At 33.5% G+C, this 27572-nt stretch overlaps 1 protein-coding gene across 1 annotated transcript; it reads left to right on the forward strand.

Annotated features, from left to right (window-relative positions):
* Window positions 1–27431, forward strand: golga2 (golgin A2). The gene is given in 29 exon segments (XM_051111142.1): window positions 1–153; window positions 2168–2296; window positions 3793–3876; window positions 4582–4701; window positions 4962–5014; window positions 6172–6235; window positions 6762–6821; window positions 9624–9704; window positions 10135–10173; window positions 10261–10323; window positions 11121–11214; window positions 12868–12974; window positions 13056–13114; window positions 13190–13331; window positions 13420–13509; window positions 13598–13705; window positions 15196–15283; window positions 15446–15555; window positions 15558–15584; window positions 16684–16902; window positions 16982–17095; window positions 18535–18759; window positions 20508–20607; window positions 20692–20780; window positions 20916–21111; window positions 22691–22858; window positions 23608–23714; window positions 23799–23952; window positions 25499–27431. Coding segments are annotated over 29 exon segments (3216 nt in total). The 5' UTR covers window positions 1–105; the 3' UTR covers window positions 25777–27431.
* The last annotated feature ends 141 nt before the right edge of the window (window positions 27432–27572 follow it).

A 27572-nucleotide genomic window follows, 5' to 3' on the forward strand; every position in this document is an offset into this window, starting at 1 on the left:
CACTCACTCACTCACTCACATTCACACGCGCGCACACACACACACACGGACGCGCGGATGATCTGATGACGTGGTGCCGTTCGCTTCGTTCAGCTGCGCGAGAGGATGGCGGACCAGAACAGGCAAATCAAACTCGCTGCAGCCAAGAAAAAGGTACGTTTATGTACTTTCACATCTTCTTTTACTCGCTTTGTGACAAAACGCAACTGTTGATCGCAATAGAATCGCGTCCGAGTGTGTGTGTTTCATCTGTCATGTTGACATTCCACGTCTACCGGCCTCAGCGCGGGCCCGCATCCGGCTGCCAGCGCTCTCAGACGGGCGCGGCTGTCAGGAAAGCCCGAGGACTGAGCTGAGACAGAGCCTGAAATCAGTCTCGTTAGAATGTGTCTCTATTCGCGTTTATAACGAATTAAACCTGTCAGAAATGCGCTTTATAAGTGTCTGTGAGTCAATGTCAGTCTAACTTGACATGCTAATGTTGTTAGCCTAGTGTTTTGGCGTCTGTTACAGAACTAAAAACAACAACAACGTGAATTAGTTTAAGATAAACTAAGACTAGACATTTTTTAAATATCATTTTAGTACTCTTATTGACTTTAGGCTCATTTAACCAACTGGTTAGTGTTAGCTTACTTGCTAACTGCTAGTTAAAATGACAGCTCTAATTGTAACAGCTGGTTGATTGTCTAGTGTGTTAACAGTGAAGGTGCATAACTAGTAGCCTAACTAATTTGCCCTCATTGTGTTCTTCAGATTGCTGTTTTGAGGTTTAACTGATCAAATCTGTGATTATTAGTGTTTTTGTTTAATGATGCATGTGTGTGATGTCTAGCACTTGATGCCCAAAAGTGCTGTCTAGTTAGTGAAGGTTCTGAAGTACAGCTGCTGTCCTTTATGCCGTCTGTAGCCTGGAACATCAACACAGCTTGAAAAAATCAACCCTGGAATTTAAGTTATGGCAAACCAATGCTCTGTCATATGAGAGCTGATTTAGACCCGTCCGTCCCATGACAGCTGAATCACACCCAAACCCACTGCTGCGAATCTGACCTACTAGAGACGTGCTCTGAGTCTCCATATCACAGAATTGGATGGGAGGTTCTTTACAGAGTTTGTTGTCATGTCACTGGTGCAGTGGAACTTGATTTCGTTATCTTGATTTAGTTTGTAGACACTTTGACAATGCGTTCCAACCATTTTGTTTAAACTGCAAGAATTAGGACAGATTATTGACTTGTGATTTGTGGAGTCCTTTCTGCCTGTCAGTGGCACCGTTGATGCTTGATTTAATTAAACAGTGGCCAAACAGTTATTATATTAAAGGAATAGTTTGCCAAAAACTTCATATTTGCTGACAATTTGCTCACCAATGGATCCTGTGCAGTAAATGGGTGCCGTCAGAGTGCAAGTCCAAACAGCTGATAAAAACATCACAATAATCCACAAGTAATCCACACCGCTCCGGTCTATCAGTTAACATCCTGAGAAGTTAAAAGCTGAAACAAATCCAACAACTGAAACAAATAATAATGCTTCCTCCAGTGAAAAAGTCAATTTCCTATTTTGTCTCACATTTAAAGTCCAACTACATATTTTCATTGGTCACATATGGTCATTTTGGACTGTTTTGGCTTGTAAATGTGTGCAGATTTCTCTCCTGATTCATACCAGACCACTTTTTCACTGGAGGAAGTGTTATGGATTATGGACTCGTATTTTAGTTAAAAACATCTTAATGATGGATTTGTTCATTGCAAAAACACGGTCTTTCAAGATCTTAATTGAATAACTGAAGTGGCGTGGATTACTTTTCCTCAGAAATTTTGCTCGATGACTCTAATCAGCAGTGTTTTGGTGATTTTTAGTGTAATGTGTTGTGAAAAGTAAAGTATTAGTGTCACATATGCTGTAAAAATGATTTTTCAAAGTTGAGATGATTAGAGTTTGTTTTACAAGAAAATACAATTTTAAATGAAAAAATTTCACGTTTAGTGTGCTTATCATTTTTTTTAGCAATTTGAAGTGAAAATGGTTTTAAACATAATCCTACACCAATTTTTTTTCATCTCATCTGTACACATACATGACTGATACTGTAGCTGTAACGTGATATATTTAATGTCAAACATTACATCAAAAACGTTTCTGCTCTTGTGTCCTGCAGCTGAAGGAGTTTCAACAGAAGACCACCCCATCCACAGGAAGTGCTGGACCAAAGAAGAAGAGGAAAGTTAAAGGAGGCGATCAGCTGGATGCATCTGCTGACAGACACTCGCCAGACAATGTGAGTCAGGTGCGTAATCAATCCACGCCATGTGAAATCAAAGCTTTGCAGGCCAGATGTGATAAATGTTCACTGTCTGATGGGATTTGGTTTTCTTGTTGTGTTTTGACTGATCAGTTAATGACAGTTTTCCACTGCAGGAACTAATCCTTGTTTCAGAAAGTGTTTGAGAATATAGTCAGTTTTTGCACGTTGAATTATTTTGAGGGCCTGTTTTAGCTTTTACTTCTGCGTTGTTTTTGTACAGCTGTTGGTTTCTCGTGTGTAATAATTAGTCATGTTTGCACTGACACAGAACAGCCAGTAATTTGACAGTTATTACAGAATGTCTGATCCAGGGTTATTAACATTAGCTTAAAAAAACTATTCAAAACTTTTAAACTAAATTTATAAATATTCAGTTAAGTTGTTAAACTAAAATAAAATTAGTATATGTTGCCTTGGCAACTAACTGAAATATGTTTGTTGAAATATAATCACTAAAATGACTAACTATATTTTTATATATACAACATTTTGTTAATAATAAAGCTGAAATAAATAAAATGTAAATATTATATGAGAAACTTAAACTGATTTCTAGCTTTGGTGTAGTTTAAGTTGAAACACTAAAATTATTAACTAACTGGAAATAAATTAAAACTGAAAAAAGCTCATTAAAACAGAAAAAAATAGACACTGTACAGATTGTGTACACATTTGTTTTCTCCCTACCATATTCAATTTATTTTATTCGCATCCCATTTCTTAGAAAACAATATAATACATAAATTATATTCTATTTTTAATGTGTATGTGCTTGATTTGTTGTTGGTTGTGTTTGTTGTTGCACTGAGGGACGATGATCTAACGAAAAACAACAATTCACTACATTACATCACATGTAAATAATAAATATGTAATACATAACGAATCTTGAACCCTAGAAAATTAATTAACCTTCAAATATTAATTTGAAAATGTATCTTTTATAGAGCACTACAGTGACAGCTCAGGTTTTCTAATGCCTTGGATCTGAAAAAATAGTTTGCAATTAATTTTTCACAGATGCATTTAAAAAAAAAAAACTCACATAAATCACACATGACCAACTTTGATTCAGACAGAATTATTTTAGTATCACTGAGATACTATCATATTTTTTTTTTTTAATTCATATTTTGAATTAGTCTTTTTTTTTAAAAATGTCTACATTGTTTGTATTAATTTTTATTTATTTCAGTTTCAGTAATTTTGGCACTTCATGTCAAACTAAATTAAAATGAGAAAAGTAGTCTTGGCAACTAGTTGAAAAAAAAAAACAGCTTAAGTTTAAGAAAATTAAAACACACAGAAAGAAAAGAAACACACACAGAAAGGTGTGTTTTTCAACTGGGCAGTTGATCTGACTCAGGTGCTACTAACCCTTCATCCTGTGTTTTCTTTATCACGTTATTACTTTCTTACTGCTGCTTCCTCCTCTCTCACACCTTTTCCTTTATCGTCTACCTCTCCTTCCCCTGTAGATTGAGAATATTCTCAAAGTTATGGTCTCTGATCTTAGTCTGACTAATGGAGTGTCTCAGCCTCCATTTGTCAACAACAGTCAGGTGAGCTGCTCGCTGTCCCTCCTCTTTTTCCAAAGTCTTTCTCTTCCCTTTTGCTCTTTGATTTGGTCATCTCTGTTTCCCTGCATGCTGTGAGATCATCATCGCAGGAAGTTGATGTTTGCATCATCTACTGCAGTTTTTAAAGTCAGCATGAAATCACACTCATTTATATTTCCGGTCTTACTGCGAACGATTCATCAGTGCTCTTTATTTTTTAAAGAACTACAGTAAATGTTTCATATGTTATATAAATTTGACTCATACTAAATATAATTTGTAGAAACCGTTTGCACTCAGAAATCGCAAGTAATGTAGCAATTAATTACAAAGAAAAGGCAAATAACACATTGAATTAAAAGACTAAATATCTAACTAAATATATTTTTTACAGTTTCATAAAATCCATTTTTACAATGCATGCTGTTTCTTGTTGAATTTAATGCATCTTTGCAAGTTGAAGGGTCTGAATATATTTGGATTGATTATATATTGAATTGAATATGCCTGGAAATGTTTTGTCACCTTTATATGAATGTACTTGATATGAGAATATATGAGCTATTAAGAATAGTGAAGATTGTTGTGCATCTGTACTGTGAATGTGGTGTTTGTGTGTGTGTGTGTGTGTGTGTGTGTGTGTGTGTGTGTGTGTGTGTGTTTAACCCACTGACAGTCTAATGCGCCTTTGTCGCTGTATTGCATCAGGATCATGTGGATGAGGTGAACCGGGTCTCGCAGGAGCTGGAGGAGACCAGCGCTGAACCCGTCTCTAACCCTGCTTCTGCTATTAACACTGAGTGTGTCGCTGATAACGCTGACCTGCAGGTCTGTCTGTCTCAATGTCAGTCACCTTAACTGTGTTTCAAAAGTCTAGGTTGGCAGCTAGCTATGTTCTGAGACACAGCCGTTGTGTTCATATCTGTTGATGGTTTAGCTGTTGTTTGCTTGTGTTTGTAATCTGATCCATGTGTGTCTTTTAATATAGTGCATTGCTTTTTGTCATTTTGATGTTTCCTTGTGTTGTCACATAAGTCTGTCTGATTTTGCATTTCAAGTTTGTGTTTGTCATTTGTATGTTTTTCCAGCAGAAGTACACAGCAGATGCAAATGGCGATGAACATTCTCTGGAAGATAACAGGTAAATTTACTCTTTGTTTGAGAACAAGCTACTACAGAAATATAATGCGGTGAACTGATACAAATTTATCTTTTTGAAGAATGACATCATTACAGTCAGTCAGAATGTTTTTTATGCTTTATAGAGTGCAACAGCAATAACTCAGGTTTCTGATTCCTTGGTTCTAGAGATATTTTACAGTTTATTTTTCACAGATGCATTTAAAAAAGTCATCCAAAAAACTTTGTGATAAATCACACACAACCGTCTTTGATTCAGGCAGTATTATTTTAGTATCACTGAGATATTATCATAGTTTGTATTCAAATTTGGAAATAGTTTTTACATTTTATGTTTTATTTTTTATTTTAATTTTAAAGTTTTAATATTTTTTTGTTTTTGTTTTTTGTTTGTTTGTATTTATTTACATTTTCTCAAAGTAAAATGAGAGAAGTAGCCTTGGCAATTAGTTGAACTATAAAAAAACTTAAATTTATGTCTTTTTTTTTTTGTTTTATTTTAGTTAAAGTTTGTATTATTTCAAGTAGTTCAAGTAGTTTTTTTTAGCTTTAGAATTGTTTTCTATTTATTTATTTACTTATTGCTAGGTATAATTACATTTTATATATATATATATATATATATATATATATATATAGTTTATTTTTATTTATTTTCTTTTTTTTTTGGGCAGAAAATGTATCAAATGCAGTGAACTACTTATTCGATAATGTGAACGACACAAATGTTTAAAAAATAACCATACAGTATAAAAGTATTATGTTTTTACTTGAGTAAAATGTAATATACTTAGTTTATTATATTTACATTTAGGCATTTAGCGGATGCCTAAATGCTACTTACAATTGAGGACAAAAGAAGCAATCAAAACCAACAAAAGAGCAATAATATGTAAAAAGAGAATAGAAATAGAATAGAAAGTGCAAAAAATATATATAAATAATATCATACATATATATGTATATAAATAGACCCAAACTAATGACAAAAACTCAGATTTACACTGAAGCTGTAGCTTGCTGCTTTATTTTCGCTGTTCATAAAGACTAATTATACACAGATTCCCTTGGTTCTGTATGTTTATGCTTCTTTAGTTCAAAACTGTAACACCAAATAGTCTGTTTTGACATGTTGAACTCACATGTTTGTGTTTGCAGGCCGCTGTCGTCCACCGAGAGCCTGAGACAAATTTCCCAGCAGCTCAACGGACTGCTGTCTGAGGTGAGTCACGGCACCCGTCCGTCTGCTTCCTTCAGCCTTTGGGTTTGGTTAGATTGTGAGGTTATGATGTTATTGGTTAATGTTATTTTTCCCCACCCTGCTTGCTTGCATCAGTAGAAGAGTCAATTCAGAAAGTATGAAATTTAAATGAAAGGCTGTGAAAGCAGGCATTGTTTTTCTTCATGCACTACTGAAACAAGTGTGGCCAAATGCATTTTTGTAAGAAATTAAATTATCTGTTTTGATTTCATCTGGACTTTTAAGAACTAAAGTCCAATGGTTCCTCCCACATAAACCAAATCTTTTTGAATTTGCATGGCTTGAGTGAATTACAAACATAGAAGTATAAACACATTTGCATGACTTGAAATAGAAACCGTTTCGTTTTTATCCAACACTTGTAAATAACCCAAATATCAGCATTTAAACCATTCCAGAATTAGTTAATAAAATAATTCTGGGCAAATCTTCAAATTCTTTTATAGAAAAGTTAATTGTTTTTCTTTCCTTCTTGGGTGTAATACAGTCAACAACATACATCAATGGAGACAACGGTCCACCGACGGTCAACGAGAAGGAACTGGAGGTATTTTCATATGTTTTGCTATTAATTCACTTGTGCTTTTATATTTTAAACATATTTGTTTTTTAAAGTAGACATGTAAAACTGTACAGTAAGGTAATTTAGTTTAGTCTGTCAGTTTATAATTACCTCTCTGAATGGTCACTAATCTCGCTCAAGCAGGATAATCTTATTGAAGCACTTGTTCTTACGATGAAAATAGCTTGTAGTCTGTAGGGGTTTACACCACTGGCTGATGCGGCAGTCTATTTAAGAGCGCCAGTCACTTAATATCATTTTGACGACCATTTCCCAGATTGATTTCCTCATGGTTTACAGTCCAAATCAAGAACAATTGAATCTGTTTATGCTAAATATAAAGTATTAAAAAAGGCCTGAAACGTTTGCCTCTTATCTGTGCTGTGTGATACTGTAAGTACTGTATTAATTCGTATAATAGATTATGTATCTGTCAGTATCTGTGTTATTGCAGTGTGTCCTGTAGTACTAGTTCTGGCATTTAATCTGGCGCTCCCATGATTTCCTGCTACACACTGAACAAACATCCTGTTTCAGCGTCACAAACACGTCTGTAACAGGCTACATGGCAGAATGAGGCTCTGTTTATAAGTTAAAGTTTCACTCGCTTCATCTGCATCTAAGCCTGAGTGTCTTTAGATAGCAGTCATGCGCTACATGCAGTAGCACGCAAAGGTTTGAGGTCAGGAATTTTTTTTTTATATATATATTTTTGAAAGAAGTCTCTTCTGATCACCAGGCTGCATTTATTTGATTAAAAATACAGTAAAAATTGTGACTTTTTTTTTACAGTACAGCATAGTTTTCTGTATATCTGTTCAAATGTGATCAAAGCTGAATTTTTAGTGAATCATTGAATCATTACTCCAGTCTTCATTGTCACATGATCCTTCAGAAATAATTCTGAAAAAATGCTGATTTGCTGCTCAAGGAGCATTTCTGATTATTAGCAATGCTGAAAATGTTGAATTTTTCAGGATTCACAAATGAATAGAAAGTTTAAAAGAACAGCATTTGTTTGAATTAGAAATCTTTTGTAACATTAGAACTGTCACTTTTGATCTGATTTGATTTTTGATGTCCTTTCTGAATAAAAAATTGTTTAAAATAAAAAAGGAGAAGAAAATCTTACTGGCCACAAACTTTTAAACAATAGTTTACCTAACTTGATTCCAATTTGAGCAGTTTTTGTAAGTGGTAGTCAATTGTCATTATTACTAGTGCTTATATTTTTTATCTGTAGGGTTTTTTTGGTTCTTAATAACTAAAAAAAGAAGAAAAAAATTAAATAGAAATGTTTTTGTAACATAAATGTATATTTTTGGTTATCATTTTCATTCTATAAAACTACATACTGTGGACAAGATGATGCAATCAGTACTTTTGGTCTGTAACAATTACAATGTTGATTTCATGGTGTTTAATAGAGATAACCTTTTTCTTTCTACTCTTGAGTATGTTATGCTTGTTAAATGTTGAATGTCATGCTTGAATATGAACAAATGCCTGTTTACAGTATATCTCACATTACTCAGTGTTGAGCAGGGTTTCTACACATTTTCCATTTCAAAATTCCATAGTTTTCCAGACTCAAATTTCCAAACCTCTCAGCAGATTTTTGGACCATATTTAACAAAAAAAGGTTCATACTGAATCATTTTCAACTTTATATTTGGTATAATACAGTCATCTGTAAATATTGTTTATTTTTTCATTGATTTTGAGATTAATAATAATAATAATAAAAATATAAACTTTTGCATGCACACGAGACTTTTTTGCGCCCTCAAGAAACTATTTACATGCGCGTGGGTATTTTCTGCATGCTTACGCATTACGATTTCTAGTTTTATATAACCTATTTCCTTTGTGCATCACTGTCATCTTACTATGAATAAAACAAGAGCATGGATGCATGTGAGTTAATAGAGATCTACTTGCTCAAAATTTGGCTTTCTTTATGGTATTACCTCTAATATTAAAGCCTAATGTCCAATTTAACACATCCTCTGCAGCGGCAGATAAAACATGAGACAAAATGGGCTAATGGCATAATACGACTGTGGCATCGTCCTATTTGCCATGGTGCCATCCCAGTTGAAAAAAAAAGAAAAGTGTTCAAAGTTTGGCTTCATTAGGGCAGTATGACATATTTTAAGGCCTTCGGTCTCTTTAACGCACACTTTGTGGTGGCCAAGAAACCACACCTCAAAATGGGCTGATGGCACAATAGGTGGCTCAGTGTGCGTCGTCCTATACACTAACTTTAATGGTTTCTCATGCACACATAAAAGTCTGTAAATTTTATATTTTTGCAAAGGTCCTTGAGGCTGTGTTATATGGTGCTAAGAAAATTAAGAATAATGAATAAGAAAATTTTGCATAATGAAAAAGTGCACCTTGAATTCATTCAGCTGTGTCTGACAATCACTTAATCACTAAACATCTGCCATGAAAACACTTCTTGTATGATTTATTTTCATTCGATTCTTAGTTTTCTAATATAAAAAAAAACTAAATGGGAGCAAAAGTTTGGAAATGCAAATATTTTCCATACTCTGCTTTTTTTCCCCATACTTTTCCAGACCTGGAAATTACTTAAATCAAATTCCGTACTTTTCCAAACCGCATAGGAACCCTGTTTATAAGAGTCCAGTTACACATATAACGGATTCTTTGTGTTAAATCATATCACTGCCTGTTTGCCGTCACGTCTGCCTCTCTTAGTCTTTCATTCGTCCTTTCTCTCTCTCTCTCTTTGTTTCTCTATGCATGCCAACACGTCAGACTCGCAACCAGGAGCTGGCAGCAGCTCTGGACTCCAGCGCACTCACAAACGCCCAGCTCACGTCCAAACTTGAGACACTGGTAAGAGTGTCAGTTTAGAGTATGTGCATGATTCATGGCTGTGTGTCCGTAACATCCCATGCTGCAGTTTTCATGTTTTCACAGTGTAGTTTTTGAAGATGCAACTGTTTCGCTACTTTTAACATGCATCGTTTCAGTTTCCAGTTTTTGAATTGTTAGTCCATGTACTACTTGTTTGGATGTTAACATTTACATTTATGTATGAAAATTAACTAATAGATCAGATGTTTGCATAATGACATTTGAAGCGAATAAGATGCGTTTTGAATTCATATTGTGTTTAACGAAGCATTAACCAGTACTAACTGTCAGGTCCATGTTTAACATGCTTGTGGTTGTCTTGTTTAATGATTATTTAATTATTAAATGATATATGATTATTGTTTCTAAATAAACACACACAAGTTAAATGTTTGTTCATTGTTTTCAGACGAAGCAGTCTCAAGAGCTTTCTGATCAACTACAGAAGGTGCAGTAATCTGCCAGCAGTGTTATTAGATTGCTCATTTATGGTTTGTTAATGAGCGACTCATTATGTATTATCTCTTCTTATCAGGAGCGGAAAGAGTTTGAGCAGAAATTCACTAAGGAGCAGGGAGCGATGCGTGAACAGCTACAGGTGAACAGATTACACAGGACTGAATTAAGGTCCTGTTCGGTCATAAATAAATATGCTGGGACCGTCAGTGACACAATATATATTATACAACAAACAATATAGTAAACTGACTGAGCAAATTCACTCACTTCAAAAGAATTTTCTTCAAAAGAAACTCCTCAGCTCTACGGCACAGATTCATTCAGGAGCCAACAATACTTCAAAAGTTGTACTGTAGTCATTTGTTCACTGAAACTTTGCACTTCAGCTTTGTGTATAAATGAAATCAAAACAAAAAGATTGACTTAGAACAGACACAGAGACAGACTTCAGCTCTAGAAATAACCTGCTGAAGTGAATAAACATCTGCTGAATTCAGATTTGTAAAATCTTGATCAAAGTCTGATGGAGGGAAATATGCATGGTTCACATTGAATGGTTTTAAATCACATTAGATGTGACCTGAATCTGAATTATATTTATAAAAACCATATTAAATCCTAATTTTAATTTTCTGAGATTTGCATTCTAATAGGATTTTCCAAAATGTAGTGAACTCAGTTGGTCTTAAAAAAAAAAAATTAATAAATATATTTAGAAAGAAATAAGATGTTTTATTGACAGCAGAGCTTGTTTACATTTGTACCATTAACACTTTGGGCTGTAATTGTATTTGATGGTAAAATTCCGCCTTAGACATGTAACAGTAAATGTGTTAAATGATGAATGTAATTTAATTTACATTAACTTAATGTCAGTGCTGTTATGCAGGCGTAATGTTTTGTGTGTGTTTAATGATGCATGTTGTTCACATTCAGGTTCACATTCAGACGATTGGCATCCTGGTGTCTGAGAAATCAGAGCTACAGACGGCCCTGTCTTACACACAGCAGGCAGCACGACAAAAGACAGGTGTGTGAGATAATCATGCTCAGAATCATGATATTATTTGGTTGATGCTCAAAAAACATGCTGAGAACATGTCCAGGACAGATCATGTGTAAAATATTACTATTTAAACCAAGAATATTACAACCAAGTACATCATGATTGTATTTGATGTACTAAATTGATTTCAATGTGACCCTGGATCACAAAACCAGTCATAAGGGTTAATTTGTTTTTAATTATACATTATCTGAAAGCTGAATAAATAAGCTTTCCATTGATATGTGATTTATTTATTTTTTATTTTTTGTATTTTTTTTTTTATATTTGGAAAAAAATTTGGGATTGAGAAAATTGCCTTTAAATTTGTCCAAATTAAGTTCTTAGCAATGCATATTAGTAATCAAAAATTAAGTTTTGTTATATTTACAATAGGAAGTTTACGAAATATATTCATGGAACATGATCTTTACTTAATACTCGAATGATTTGAGGCATAAAAGAAAAATGTATAATTTTGACCCATACAATGTATTTTTGGCTATTGCTACAAATATACCCGTGCCACTTAAGACTGGTTTTGTGGTCCAGGGTCACAAATAAGAAAACAGTAACTGTATTAAAATAATTTCTTTACCATAATGCAATAAAAAATATTACATTGATAAAAATCTGATGAGAATCCCAATGACAATTATCATTTTTGTTTTATTTGCAATTATACATTTTATTGTCCAAAAACTCCTCATATTAAGCCTAAAATTTAATTTTTTTCTTTATGTAAAGTATAATTTCTTACTATATTTTTATTTTAATTATAGATTTTATGGTGAAGTATGGGCTGAACATATTCTTGTGAGATCCATCTTGTAATAAATCACATATTAATAATTACCTGAATCTGTAAAAACTATTAATCTTATTTTAATTTCCTGAAATTTGCCTCCTAAACAAGATTTTACAAAATGTAGTGACCTCGGATTTTTTTTTTTTTTTTTAAGGAAAGAAAAACTTTTTAATGAATATATGAAATTGGAATATATATATATATATATATATATATATATTATTGACAGCAGATCTCATTTGCTTTAGTACCATTGAAATCTAAAATAATTTGATTTTCTTCAATTATATTGGCAAATGCATTAGCCTCTCATATTAAATGTCTTTTTCTTTCTGCAAAGTGCAGTTTTCTTACTATATTTCTTTAGATTTCGTGGTAAAATATGATGTATTTTTGTGAGATTCACCTTGTTATAAATCGCATAATAATTTTGACCTAAATCTGAAATGTTATAAAACCTCAATGTCATTTTTATTTTATTTTTTGTATTTTAAAATTTGCCTCTAAATGGGATTTTCCAAAACATAACTGACACAGATGGTCTTTTAAGAAAGAAAAATTTTTCATAAATACATAATACTGCAAAACGGATTTACATCAGTACAGTTGAAACCTCAGTGGAAAATAAATTAGATTGTTGTTAAATTACATTGGCAATTACAAAAACAAAAATCTCATATTATGCCTAAAAATAGATTTCTTTTTCTTCATGCGTTTTATCATTTCTTCCCTGTATTTCTTTAGATGTTGTGCTGATGTATGACCGCACATATTTTTGATCTACCGTATAATATACTAACGTTTCCATCGTTCTGTGTGTTTGTGTGCAGCGGAGGCAGAAGATCTGAGCTCGCGGCTGCAGGCCAGTAAACACCGAGTGTCTGAGTTAGAGAGGACGTTATCTTCAGTCTCCACACAACAGAAGCAGTTTGAGAAGGTAACCCATCCTCTGTTTATCTTTATTTTCAACTGCATTTGACCAAAACGACAGTTCAAGTTCAGTTTGATTTTTCTGCAGCATAACAAAGAGCTCGAGAAGGAGCGAGACAGTCTACGGTTGGAAATCCTCAGGTTTAAGTAAGTCTCTTCAGTTGTATTTAACTCCTCATTCAGCAGCAGGTGTTATATGAATATGGTCTCTGTGTCTGTCAGTAATTTAAGCGAGGAGTCCAGACAGCAGAGCTCAGAATTGTCTGAGCAGCTCAAGCTGAGAGTAAATGAAAACAGCGCCTTGAAACAGGAGGTTGATGAGCTCCGTAAGCGGCTGGAGATGGCCGACGTCATGCTGCAGCAGGTGAGGAAACAATCTAAACTTTACTGTGCACGTGATAGAAGTCCTGTGATGTGAAATGTCTCTTTAAATAATTTCTCCATTTCTCCAGTTCTCCAGTCAGTCGGGTCCTCCGTCTGAGCACCAGCAGGTTCAGCTCCTCCTGGAAGAAAAACACCAGTTAGAGTCTCACACAGCTCAGGTGTGTGTTGCTGTAATTTGGAAATGGCTTGTGTCTGTATTAGTCCTGAATATCGTCCTGAGTTGTATGCGTGTTTGTGTGCGTGCAGCTGATGGAGTCGGTCGCTCAGCTCCAAGTGGAGAGAGATCAGTACGCTGTACAGATACAGGAAGAGGGACGAGTGTGGAAGGACAAAACAGAACAGCTTCTGTCTCAGGTAAACATGCACACAAAAATTTTTTAAATATACAATAAGGCTGCCCTCGACTAAAGATTTTTCTGGTTGACTAGTAGTCGTTCATTTTTAAGCGACTAATCGCATTTTTATGAATAGTTTATTAATAATTCAGCTTTTACACTCCACACAGACACTTCAATAGCACACATTTTTCTACATTAACATTAGATTGAGTGGCCAAGTAAAGTTGCTAGTACTTACATATTTCAGATGATAAGCCATATTTGAGATTGATGAATGATCGCATAGACCGCCCATTAATGATCTGTCCAGACTGCTTGACTTCGCCACTTTCTGTGGATTTAAAAAAAATAATAAATTCTGCGACTAATAAATTTTGGTCGATCTAGCCTCTTCTGGTCAACTAATGGTTAGTTGACTATTAGGGGGCAGCCTTAATATACAGTATAAATATACTGCAATATGAAAACAGACCAAATTACTTAAATTGGGTCAATTAATGATAATTAGGATAAGGATAAGCTTTGTTTTTCCCTGAGAGGAAATATAATAAGCTTTGTTTTTCCCTGAGAGGAAATATATCTTGGGCAAAGTGCTACAGTGTTGCTTTGAACAAACAATAATAATAAATACAGTAATAATTAAAATAATAATTATAATTAAAATTAGTTACAAATTGGGTAAAGAATTAATCATTCTAAAATGATTTGGGCATGATGTTGTAGGGGAGTGAATTTGCATAGAAAAAAAAATTAAAATCTTTTTCTGAGTGCAGACCATCCTTTTAGGGCTGAACAATTTGGGAAAAATGTAATTGTAATTTTTCTGATTGTGATGTAAATGAGGATTATTATAGTTAACTAAGTCTAAAACCATAAAGTATTTGTTACTTGAAAAACGTTTTATTTCAGCTACTTGCCAAGGCAGCACTTCTCATTTTCATTTTATTTAATTTGCTAAATAACTAAAACAACTAAAATAAAAATGATTACGTATGTTAAAAAAAAAACAACCAAAAGATTTATAAAAATATAAATATAAAAATAAATTCAGAATATTAATAAAAACTTTAATAGTATTTCACTGATTAAAAAAGTAGCACACATGTGAACTGTGATTTGATAAACATTTAACATCTCATATTACTGCTGCTTAGACATTCAGACAGAAAAAGCCAAAAATGGTTGCCTTTTAAGGGTGTTCAAATTTGGGTTCACTCTTTACAACAACCAATTTAAACCTCTTTCACTAGTAGACACAAATAGATCACAGTCCCACTGTTTTGACACATTTAATATGGCATTAAAAATAATCATAATTATCATTTCTATTGTGATTTTATTATTGTTGTTATTATTATTATTATTATTATTGTTATTAAAATATTAAAATAAGAAATTGAACATTTGTAATGTATTGTAAAATTAAAAATTAAGTATAATAATTTTATAGTACAAATATGTAGTGTGTTGATGCTGAGTGTGTGTGTGTGTGTGTTACGTGTGTAGGTGCGTCTGATGTCAGAGGAGCGGGACAGCACTGCTGCTCAGATTCAGGAGCTCCAGGAGAAGATCACAGAGCTGGAGAACACTGCAGGTACGAGACATGTCATACACATCCTTTAAGTCACATTCTCATTGATCATGACACAATAAACAAACACAGATTGTTTTTCATCGTGTCCAAAATGGACATTCAGGTTTCAAGTGAGAAACACTCTTCAGACAGAAACTTGATAGGTTTGTCTTGTGTCCACAGCTCTGATGAGTAAAGAGCAGGAGGCGCAGGCTGTGTCACAAACCTCAGGCCCTTCAGAAAGTGAACTGGCCCTTCAGGAAACCATCAGCAGCCTTCAGCAAGAGAGAGAGACGCTCTCAGTCTGCAGTACCAAGCACAGGTGACCTACACTGTCTGTGTGATGCATGCTTTGTGTCACAGTGCCTTTGGTCTTATAAAATTGCACAATTGACTCATTATTTATAAATTTACACGTGAAGATATCAAATCACATAGTATGTGCATCCTTACTGCATTATATTTAGATTAATATGTTATTTTAAACACATTAGACATGCCTTTTTCACTCCAAGGCTCTTTTATTCTCCACCATGATAATCGAAAGGCCCCTTATTTTATCTGTGGACACTTTTAGTGTCTGTAAATTCAAAATTTAATAAAAATGAATAGTAAGTAATTAAAATAATTATAGTTCAAATTAAAATAAGTTTTACGGATTACACTCTGTTTAACCAGTGAATTTACATGATTTTTTCAGTTGTTTTACTGGAAACGGATTTAAAAAATAAAATAAATATGTATTTAGTTAGGGTTAGGGTTAGGGTTACCCTAACCCTAACTCTAACCCTAACCCTAACCCTACTAATAATTATTTTTAGAGCTTAGCATAACTAGAAACATGTATATTAATTACAAAAATATTTATTATATATATATATATATATATATATATATATATATATATATATGTTTTCTTATTTGTTTATTTATTTATTGTAGCGGAGGGATTTTATCAATTTCGATGACATTTTAAATTCCTTATATCTGTATATATTTTTTTTTTTTAACTTTAGCAATTTGCTATAAATTAGGATCTTTAACATGTAAAATGTTTTTTTTAAATATTTTGTTGATTTAATATTAGTTTTTTCATATTTTAAGTTAAGTATTTTAATATTTTAAGTATTTTAAGCCATCTTTTGACCCTCTTTGAAATTTGGCCCCCTGGTTGAAAACCTCTGCATTTAAGGCTTTTATTTTACATCTTAATTTGCATTTTAATTAGCATTTTTAACCTTAACTTTAAGACCTACATTTGAAATGTTGCATCACAATTGTAAATACTAGAAGTGTAAACCTTGTGATAAATGTTTGACGTATGTGTTGAAATGCAGCATGGAGACATTTTGACCTGTACAGTCAGACAAAAATCAGACACTCATTACATAGGCGTTTGAGCGCTCTATTGTGTCCCGTAGGTGCGAGACAATGAGCAGCTGAGCCGACTGGTGCAGGAACAGGAAGTGAGGCTGGAAGAACTGGAGAGACAGGCCGAACGGGCCGATGAAGAGGCTCAGGATCGACTCCGTATTCTGGAAGACGTCCAGAGCGACAAGGCCACCATCAGCAGAGCCCTGGCCCAGAACCGAGACCTCAAAGACCAGCTGGCCGAGCTGCAGAACGGCTTCGTCAAGCTGGTGAGCTCTAGTGACACATGACTTGCCTACATATGTGATGGAACATGACCTTTGACCTCTGACTTCTGTCGTCCTTCAGACCAATGAGAACATGGAGCTGACCAGCGCTCTGCAGTCAGAGCAGCACATCAAGAAGGAGATCGCTCGTAAGATGGGTCAGCTGCAGGAAGACCTGCACAATGCCAAAGAACAGGTTTGTGTCTTGTAGTATTTTGTAGGGAATCAATCCAGGTAATGAACTATCTAAACCACATTTTAACTATCACAAAAAGCCAACTCCATTGTTAAAGAAACTGCTCTCACCTGATGGATAGAGTACGTGGTCAGCAGTTTAACTTAGAGCTTGATAGATGTCTCTTTCAGGTTCAGATAATAGTTTATAAAAAATAAATCACTCCGAGTCTTATTTTAAGAGAGGTTTAAATGAATCACCATTTGAAATGGTTTCGGTTTATTAAAACAATAAATCATAAGCAGTAAATTCAAAATAACAGCGAGAAAGTCTTCACCCGAGTTGTGGCACGGAGAATGATCAAAAACTGACCTTATATAGTCTTGCATAAACATCAAAAAGTCTCCTCCTTTTACTTCCCTATAAGTCAAGCATTTGGTAAATACATGTGACCCTGGATCACAAAACCAGTCGTAAGGGTCATTTTTTCAAAATTGAGATTTATACATCATATGAAAGCTGAATAAATAAGCTTTTCATTAATGTATAGTTTGTTAGGATGGACAATATTTGGTCGAGATACAACTACTTAAATATCAGGAATCTGAGGGTGCAAAAAAATCAAAATATTGAAAAAATCGCCTTTAAAGTTCTTCAAATAATGTTCTTAACAATTTATTTTACTAATCAAAAATTAAGTTTTCATACGTTTACAGTAGGAATTGTACAAAATATCTTAACCTTAACCTTAACCTGATCTTTACTTAATTTCCTAATGAGTTTTGCCATCAAAGAAAAATCAATAATTTTGACCCATACAATGTATTTTCGGCTATTGCTTATTAACCCTTTTTAGGAGATTCATCTGCAAACATGTTGCAAATGCATCCCCCAGACAATACAGCTTCTTCAAAACAGCAACAGCTGGTTTGAGCTGTTCTCACCTCTGTCAAGATACACATATACATTGCATTTAAATAACCATTAGAGGCGAGAGCAGTGGTTTGAAGTCTTAATATTTCCAAATCATTCACAACAGAATTTAATACAAGATAAGAATCATTTAAAGCAATCAATTCTCTCAGCAGTTTCATTATTCTCTTATTTATCTCTTCTTGCTTTCTAATCAATCAAATCATTCCCCTTAGTTTAAAAAGAATCCTCTGGTGCTCTCGCAGCTCTTCCTTGTCTTTGCCTTTGATTCCTCTTTTCTTCTTTTTTGATCCGCTTTGAAATTCTTGACTGATTTCTTTGTAAGCCTTGAATAAAGAGTTTGTCAAGGTAAATTAAGTTTTCCTGGTTCACCGTTAATGTTCCCCATGTGGGATTGTTTTCGGGTAATGACATATTAACATTGCCACCTGATACTACAGTCTGCATAAAAATGAGAAAAAAAGTTCATTATTACGCAGCAGTATCTTTGCGCTCCTGACCCAACTGTCTGTCCTTCCTCCCATCAGCTGCAAGAGAAGTGCGGTGAGGTGGCGTCTGTGCAGGAGCAGAGGGATCAGTATCTGGCTCACCTGCAGCAGTACACGGCCGGATACCAGCAGCTGGTGGGGGAGCGAGAGCATCTGCACAAGCAGTTCCTGCAGCAGGCGCAGCTGATGGACCGACTGCAGCACGACGAGGTGCAGGGCAAAGTGCAGTTGGAGCAGAGTCACATGCAGCTGCAGGAGGCACAGGTAAACAGTCACTGTATGGCATCCGATAAAACTCAGTCGCTTTTACTCCTAATGTTTATGGCCTGGCACCAAAAACATGGCCATCTCCCACCCTACCATTAAACACACTAGTGTTGTCAAAATACAGATTTTTTATTTTTTTTTTAAATGCATATTGATTTTAGAGTATTGGAAACTAATTTGTTTCCAGCTGCGCTCTCTCACTCTTTTTTCTGATATCAAGTTGACACACTGGATTGTGCATTTTAATTAAACACTGTATAGTCTGTTATATTGCTATGTTGTTTATGTTGTTTTTACACACAATCAGCATCTTTGTGCAACTCATAGTAAACACAGTGCACTTCATCTCTGCATGTGAGTTTAATTTGCATTTGGAAACGCAACGTGCACCACTTACCTTTTTTTTGCATTTGCAAATTTTGCAAGTGAAGAAATTAAGTCATTCATAATTATTAAATCTGGTTGCAAACATCAAAATAATTATTTACTGTAGTGAAGTACAATAATTTTGTTAAAAAAAACAAACAAAAAAAACTTGCATGGCATATAACCATTAAACAACATTAGAGAACCGTAAACATGTAAATGTTTCATTTGGATTATTGAAATATTAACTTTAAAATTTAACTCTATGTAACTTTATATTATATTAACTATATTTAACTTTAAAATTATTAGCTAAATATGAATTATTAATTTATTTCAAAGGGACTAGATGGACTAAATATTTTGTTCTTAGTTGAATCTCTATTTTACTATCAATTAAATTTACATTTATTTGTATAATGCTTAAAACAATACATATAGTTTCAAATAATTGAGATAACATCGTTTTATTAGTATTTTGAATCACATTAAATCATAAGTCATTAATTATTAAATCTTACAACAAAAGTAAAAATAACTAATGATTATTTACTATTGTAAAATAAAGTAATTACATTTTATTAATATTTAATTATTACATATAAAATTATTAAAATAAATTGTTAAAATAAAATTATTTAATAATTATTTGTCTATAATATGATAAATAATTTAATTAAATAGCCCTGGGCAATGGTTAATCATGTATAATTGCATCCAAAATAAGTTTTTGTTTATGTAATATGTGTGTGTGTGTACTGTGTATATTTATTATGTGTAGATAAAGACACACACATACCGTATATATTTAGAAAATATTTAGTAATTATATATACATGCATGTGTGTGTTTTTGTATACGTAATAAATATACACAGTACACACACATATATTATGTACACAAAAACTTTTATGTTGGATGTGATTAATCGCAATTAATCATTGCACTATAATTAAAGTAAAATATACTTTTTATTGTAAAGTGCGATTATATTACAACAGTAATGTATTTCTGCTTATTATTATTATTATTATTATTATTATTATAATTGCTACATAATCCCCTCAGAACTTTTAGACATGAGTGTTTCACTTAATAATAAAATACTTTGACTAAAGTCAAAAGTAAATTAACTTAGATGCTCTGAATGTTATGGCATTTTCTTCCTGTGGTAAATGGTATTGAATATCAATAGTTCTTGTATCAAGAAGTCCCGGTTTTGTGCTAACATTTAAACAAACGCATGTAAATTAGCTCTGTTGTGATTGGATGACATTTCTGCATGTGAAATGAGTAACAGTGCCTCCACTAAGTGGAGTTAGTTAAGGTGTAAATATGTGAATGTCAGGCTCTCAGTGCTGCATTACTGCCTCCTGCAGGAGAAACTGGACCGGCTGGTCAGAGACAATGAGGAGCTGAAGACGGAGGTGCAGGAGCTTCTGAACAGCTCGGTTTTGAACACCTCACGCAGAGACGACGGTGAGTCCTGCTTTACACTGACACGTGTGTGAACAGTGTGTTTCACCACACTCACTGTACTGATGATTACCCTGCTGTTTTAAGGTGATGGTTTGGAAAGTCACTCTGTCTCAGAGAGCTTCCAGAAATCACAGATTGTCATCCCAGAAGACTTTGAGAGCAGAGAAGAGATGGTGAGTTGATTCAGAATGAACAAAATATGGATATGGAGATTTGGACTTTGTTTGAGCACCGCCTGACATGTTTTCCTCATTGAATATTAAGTTTCACTCTGAAGTGAATTGTTTCCTGTCCTTTGACGGTTGCAGGAGGAGTTTATTCATTCTGCTCTGACACGTCTGGAGGAAGAGCGAGATGAGATGAGCCGTCGGTTCGAGGAGGAGAGGAGACTTCATCACGCCACCCGACAACAGCTGTCAGCCGTGAGCCACGAGCAGCAGCAGCAGCAGCATCATCATGAACATCATCCTCATGATCATCATGATCATCATCCTCACAGCACAGGTGCAGCTTCACCCTGACCTGCACTGCACTGAAATCACAGACTTTGACACACTTCTTAGCTATCCATTTATATGGAGCCCCACACCAGTTTAGTCATATTTATAATACTATTATAGCTTTTATTTTTATACTTTCGGTTTTCATTTGAATTTTAGTTAAATTAGGGTTTTTTTGTTTTTGTTTTATTCACTTTTGCTTATTTTAAATATTACTATTTAGATTTAATTCAATTTTATTTATTTTATCAGCTCAAACTAAATGAAAATTAAAAATGTTGGCTTGGGAACTTTTTCATCTAATATTTATATTTTATTTTAGCTTTATTTCTTTAAAGAAAATGAGAAAAAAAACATTGTGGCCACTGATTAAGTGTTTATTCCCACAACTTATTGATGCGTGGCCATGTTGTTCTAATTTGTTCACATTTAAAAAAAAATTTGGTTAAATATATTTTTTTGGTTAAATATATTTTTATTTTTGAACTAATTATGAATTTTCTATCAGGTCAATATGTCATAGAAACATCTTTTTGTTATTGTTTTCATTTATTTTTTATTCTGCATGTCATATGCATTGAAGGTTGAAGAGAGTCTCTCTCTCTTTTTTTGAGAGTTTGACTGATTTTTGGATTGTTTTTTTTTTTTTTTTTTTTTTTTTCTCTCAGAATGTTTGACCAGTTCTCAGATTATGATTATGTATTTGCTTTTCGGGCTGGCTGATATGGCAAAAAATTTAAGTCTCTGTTTCTTTTTTTTTTCAGAATTCTCAGATTTGTTTTTTTGTTTGTTTGTTTGTTTGTTTGTTTGTTTTTTTTCAGAATGTTTGACTAATTCTCAGAAATTTTTTAAACGATTTTTAACTAGTCAACTTAAAAATGTAACTAAAACATGATCCAAGTAACTTTTTCTTTATTAACCCTCTACTTAAAGAAAATTCTATTTCAAATGCACCACACATGAAGTTGTCAACATGATGTAAATGTTAAACAAATCACTTGTTAAATATTTTTGCAGAAAAGATGCATGAACTACAACTACATCTTGTACAAATTTGACTTATACACATATGTTAAGCGATAATACGGGCAAAATGCCAAAAAGTCAAGATAATTCAAATTTAAAATGACTAAAGCTAAAACACTAGTAGACTATTATTAACTATAAATGTTCTGTAAAAACAATGAACAGCAGCTTTGGGCCTGTCACCATGATGCGAACATGAAATATCAGACATACAGTAGTAGTTCTTCACAGGTTTTTTGATTAGATTGCGCTGCTTTTCTATTTTTTCTTTGTAAACATGCACGTTTTTGACTGTTGCACAGTGTTCGTCTCTTGCAGCGTCTCATGCATGTGACTGCATTCTGAAAACACAGCGCAAGTTCACTCCTGTGTTCTTGCGTGTTTTTCCTATTCCACTGCCCGCGTTACATCTTTGTCAACACAGAAGCGCAAAACATTAAACGTTAAATTCGAATGAATCAATAAAATCAGAAAAAACTCCCCTATTTTCTTTCAACAAATGCAAATCTAGTTATTCTAGTTATTATAAAATTGATTTATTTTGTGTGTGTTTGTAGAATGCTCTGATGGGGTTCCGGTGGAGGTGCACGAGGCTCTGCGAGTCGCCATGGAGAAACTCCAGACACGTTTCACTGTGCTCATGCAGGAGAAGGTGGATCTGAAGGAGCGAGTGGAGGAGCTGGAGCACCGCTGCATTCAGCTGTCAGGAGAAACCGACACCATCGGTGAGGCACTACTGCATATGCACTGTATTTTTCATTTATACAACTATCATGTCTAGATATTCATTTTTCTGGTCATTCTATTTCTATTTAATAATAATATTTTAATATGCAATGAATAATAATAATTAATACTATTAATAGCAATATTGTTTTAAAACATTTATACAGTCAACACTTTCTGGATTACAATATACGTTTTTCTACTTTTAAACATTCTATTTAATTGATAACATTAATATGAATAAGTAATAATAATTAATGTAATATAGATTAATTTAAATGTTTTAAAAGGGAAAAATCTGTTATAATCAATATAAATTACACAATAAATTAGATATATTGTAGTAATGAACATGCGTGAGTATTATCACTTCAACCATAAAAGTATGTTTAGATATCTCATTATGAATTATTTTTTTTTTTTATCACATTAGCTTTTTTTTTCATCAAACAAATACTTATATACTGTTTTTATTTTACTTGCACTTTGTGCTTGTTTACACTTTTTACGTTTTAGTATGAACTAAATCATGCCAGCCCAGAAACGATCAAGATATTGTTTCAAAATGATCTGATTCTTTGTTTGAAACATTTGTTTACTCTCTACAGTTTGTTTAAATGTTATTTTTCCGATTTGAAAAAGTTATTAAACTTCACTGATAAAAGCTGTATCAGTTATCGTGACATGAAAATCTGATACCATCATGTTAGGAATTGTTGTTTACAGATGTGTTGTGTTGTTTGTGTAGGTGAATACATCGCTCTCTATCAGAACCAGAGAGCCATCATGAAACAAAGACACTATGAGAAAGAGCAGTACATCAACATGCTGGCTAAAGACAAGGAGGAGATGAAGGTACGAGGAGCAGCTGTGTGATGAAGTGATTGCGTGACGTCTGCGGCGTGATGTTGACCTGTGTGTGTGTGTCTGTGTGTTCAGGCGAAGCTAGCAGAGCTGCAGGATCTGGTCATGCGTCTGGTGGGTGAGCGTAACGAGTGGTACAGCAGATACATGAGCGCCGTCGGTAACCCCGACCTCCTGTCCTCCGGAGGAGAACACCTCCATTCTGCTGAGAGACACACGGACAGTCCAGGTACAACAGCGCAGTCGCACTCATACAAACACGGTCAGTTCAGTTCAGATGAGTCGATTCAGTGAATCCTCATTTTAAAACTATTTCTATTTAATTTAAAAACATCATTGTTACTATTATTATTAATAATCATTAAAACTATTAATAGCAACATTGTTTTTATGCTATATTTTTGCATAATTTTAAAATAATGTAAATAATAATAGTAATATTATTAAATAATAACTAATACTATTATAAACATTGTTTTAATGTTAAAATATAAAAAGAAACATATTAACAATATACATTTTGCTAGTTCATTTTCATAGTACTCATTTTTAATCTGTTTATTTTTAATGATGTTATTCATAATAATTAATACTATTAATCGCAATGTTATTTTCATATATTAATTTAAAATCAAAAAGTAAAAGTCCAATATTTCATTTAATATACAATTTTCTACTTATGCTCAGTTTTAAACTTTCTTAATAATAATAATAATAATAATAATAATAATTGTAATATTTCTTAATATATTAGTTTAAAATATAAAAGGAAAACTATAAAATATATTTCTAATCAATAATAATAATAATAATAATTTTAAATCATTTTAAATTTAATGCTCTAGTTTTTGTCAATTTTACAATATTTAAATTAAATAATAGTTGTATTATTAGGTAATAACTAATACTATTATAAACAATATTGATAAATTAAAATATATTAATAAAAAATATAAACGTAAATATAATAACAATATAAGTTTTCCTAGTTATGCTCATTTGTAAACAATTTCTATTGAATTATATTATTAATAATAAATACTATGTATAGCAATGTTATTTTCACATATTAATTAAATGTAAAAAATCAAAAAGTAAAAGTCCAATACTGTATATTCAATTTAAATTTTTCTACTTATGCTCAGTTTGAAACAATTTCTAAATTATAGTAATAATATTTTATTTATGTATATATTAATTTCAAATACAGTATAAAAGAAAAACTATAAAATATTTCTATACAATAATAATAATAAATCTAAAAGGAAAGGTCCAATACTCCTTAGTCAATATAAATTTTTCTACTTAAGGTTAGGTTTAAACTCTTTCTATTTTATTATTATCATTTAATAATAATAATAATAATAATGACAAATACTATTAATAGCAGTATTTTAATGTTTTACTATTATATTTTAATAATAATAATCAAATCAATTAATAAAATATTATTTTAATATATTAATTAAAAATATAAAAGGAAAACTCAATACACTATAGTTAATATAATTTTTTTCTAAAATAGTTTAACTATTTCTTTTATTAGAAATACCTTACAATAAATACCAACATTAAGCACCTTAGGCATTTTTTTTCTGGTTATCTGTGGTTTGATTACACAATGAACTGTCCGATTTAATTCAACTTCAACTCCTGTAGCTCTAATAATTCAGGAATGCTGTCATTCTAGCACTGATGGAATCTACGGACAGTTTTTGTATGATCAGATTAGACAAAATATTTTGTTTTCCTAAAATATTCCCTCTTCACTTCAGCCGTTCTGGACCTGAGCACAGCAGTGGACGCATATTCAGTGCCTCAAACCAGCACAGACCCACAGAGTCCATCCCAGAGCTCAGAGAGACCTGGATCCGCACTGGACGGCCCGTCCCTGAGACCCAAAGAGGACGGCACGGCCCGCCAAATCATGCAGCTCCTGCAGGAAATCCAGAATCCTCAGGCCAGACCCGCTCCCTTCCTAGGAGAAAACCCCTGCATCCCATTCTTCTACCGGCCCGACGAACATGACGAGGTCAAGATCCTGGTGATCTGAAAGCATCCGTCTCTCCGTAGAGGCCGAATCTCAATCTTTTCATCTCATCTTTCCTGCTTGGCTTCTGGCGAGAGGGCGTTTGATGATGCGGACATCACGTATTAAATGGCTTACCCTTTTTTTTTTCTCTGGTTTGTACAGTGAATAAGAGAAATTTGATCCCTTCTGAAGCTCTTCGGCTCCATTTGGTTTGCCTCTAAACCAGTTAATCCATACAAATATCAGTTTTCGCTGCTCTTTCCCTTATTCTTCCTGTTTTACTTTATCAAAAAAGTGCAATAGACAGGTGAAAAACAGATCGGTGAATCATATCAGTATGATTCATTGATTCAGATATCATTGATTCAAGTGAATTACGTAATGAACTCACACACTAACAGTAATGAAGACAGTAATGAGTAAGCAAGTCTGGACAAAGATGATGAAGTGTTTTCTGAGAGAATCAGATTATGAAGTGTTTGTTTATTTGCAAAGCATGTAGGGCAGAGTGTTAAGAAGGAAATGAATCAGAGCTAAACATTTACAAATCTTGACTCATTCGATCTGAATGTGCTTTATGCATCACGTTGTAAGTTAGAAATGAGCCGAGAGCGTTCAGTGCACACGAGAAACTCAGACATTTTTTTATTTGCTTTTCTAATTGGGATTTATTGAAAGATGTAGTTATTATTTCCTCCTTACAAACACAAAAGCACCTTGTGTTTTTTCCAGTCTGTGTGATGTCGAAGCTTTCGAGATGTTAGCGATCGTTTGCGGCTAACTCTATGACGCTAGCGTCCGTCAGCTGAGAGTTTGGAGTGTCGTTTGTATGTGGAGTGAATGACAGAGCGTTTATGAGAGCTGTACATATATTAGAAAAAACCATTTGTAATAATTCCTCTTACATGAGCAAAGCTTGACCGGTGAGTTCATGCATAAACATCTTCCACCGTCAGACTCGGCAACACTTTCTGTGCAGATAAAGAGTAATGCATTGCATAGTTATTTTGCATGCATTATTCTCTTTAGAAATACATGCATTATCAGTCTACAGGTATTTACAGAAACATTCAACCAATTTTAAAGTAGAATGCATTGGGTATTGCTCTCTAATGCATTATATTTACACACAGCGCGTGTTGCCGAATCCAAGTGAACTCATGTATGTGGTCAGAACTGGAAGGCGTGTGGATGGAGTTTACGTCCGAATACTGTTTAGTCCCTGCTGTTCTCTGAAGCACTTTTATTAGTTGCATCTGTGAGCGTCGAGCTTCTGCATCATTGCGTTGCCATGTATGCATATATTTTCCAGTGATTGTTTTGGGCGTGGGCTTTAATCAGACGTCGATTGTTTAGCAGAAGCCGCACCGCGAGCTTGTTCATGTAACGGATGTGTAAATAGTGTAACTGTGTATCATACTGTATATTGATTTGGGGGACGGCTTGCGTTTGCCTGCTGAAGATACAGATGAATCTTGTGGGACGAGAGGACGGGATGTTTGTGTGGTTTCGTACTACGGCTGAACTAAAGGAGAAATATATTTATTTGGGATAATTACACACTAATCTGTTTTAATTTAGACTGATGGAACACAATGAAGGAATAATGAGTAGTTTGAGCAGAAATACTTCTGTGATGATTTTCCTCCTAAATAAACCTGATTGAGCAAAATGAAGTTTTATGTCTGAAGTGAATTTGATTTCATTCTCTTTTGAGGTTGACATGTTTTGTGCAATGCATGATTTCAGTTATTTCTTTTATATGATGATGTACTGCTAAAACTCTTGTAATCAGCATTCTTTTAATGAAAGCTGAA

This window comes from Labeo rohita, chromosome 5 (genome assembly GCF_022985175.1).
Source record: "Labeo rohita strain BAU-BD-2019 chromosome 5, IGBB_LRoh.1.0, whole genome shotgun sequence".
NCBI classification, from domain to species: domain Eukaryota; kingdom Metazoa; phylum Chordata; class Actinopteri; order Cypriniformes; family Cyprinidae; genus Labeo; species Labeo rohita.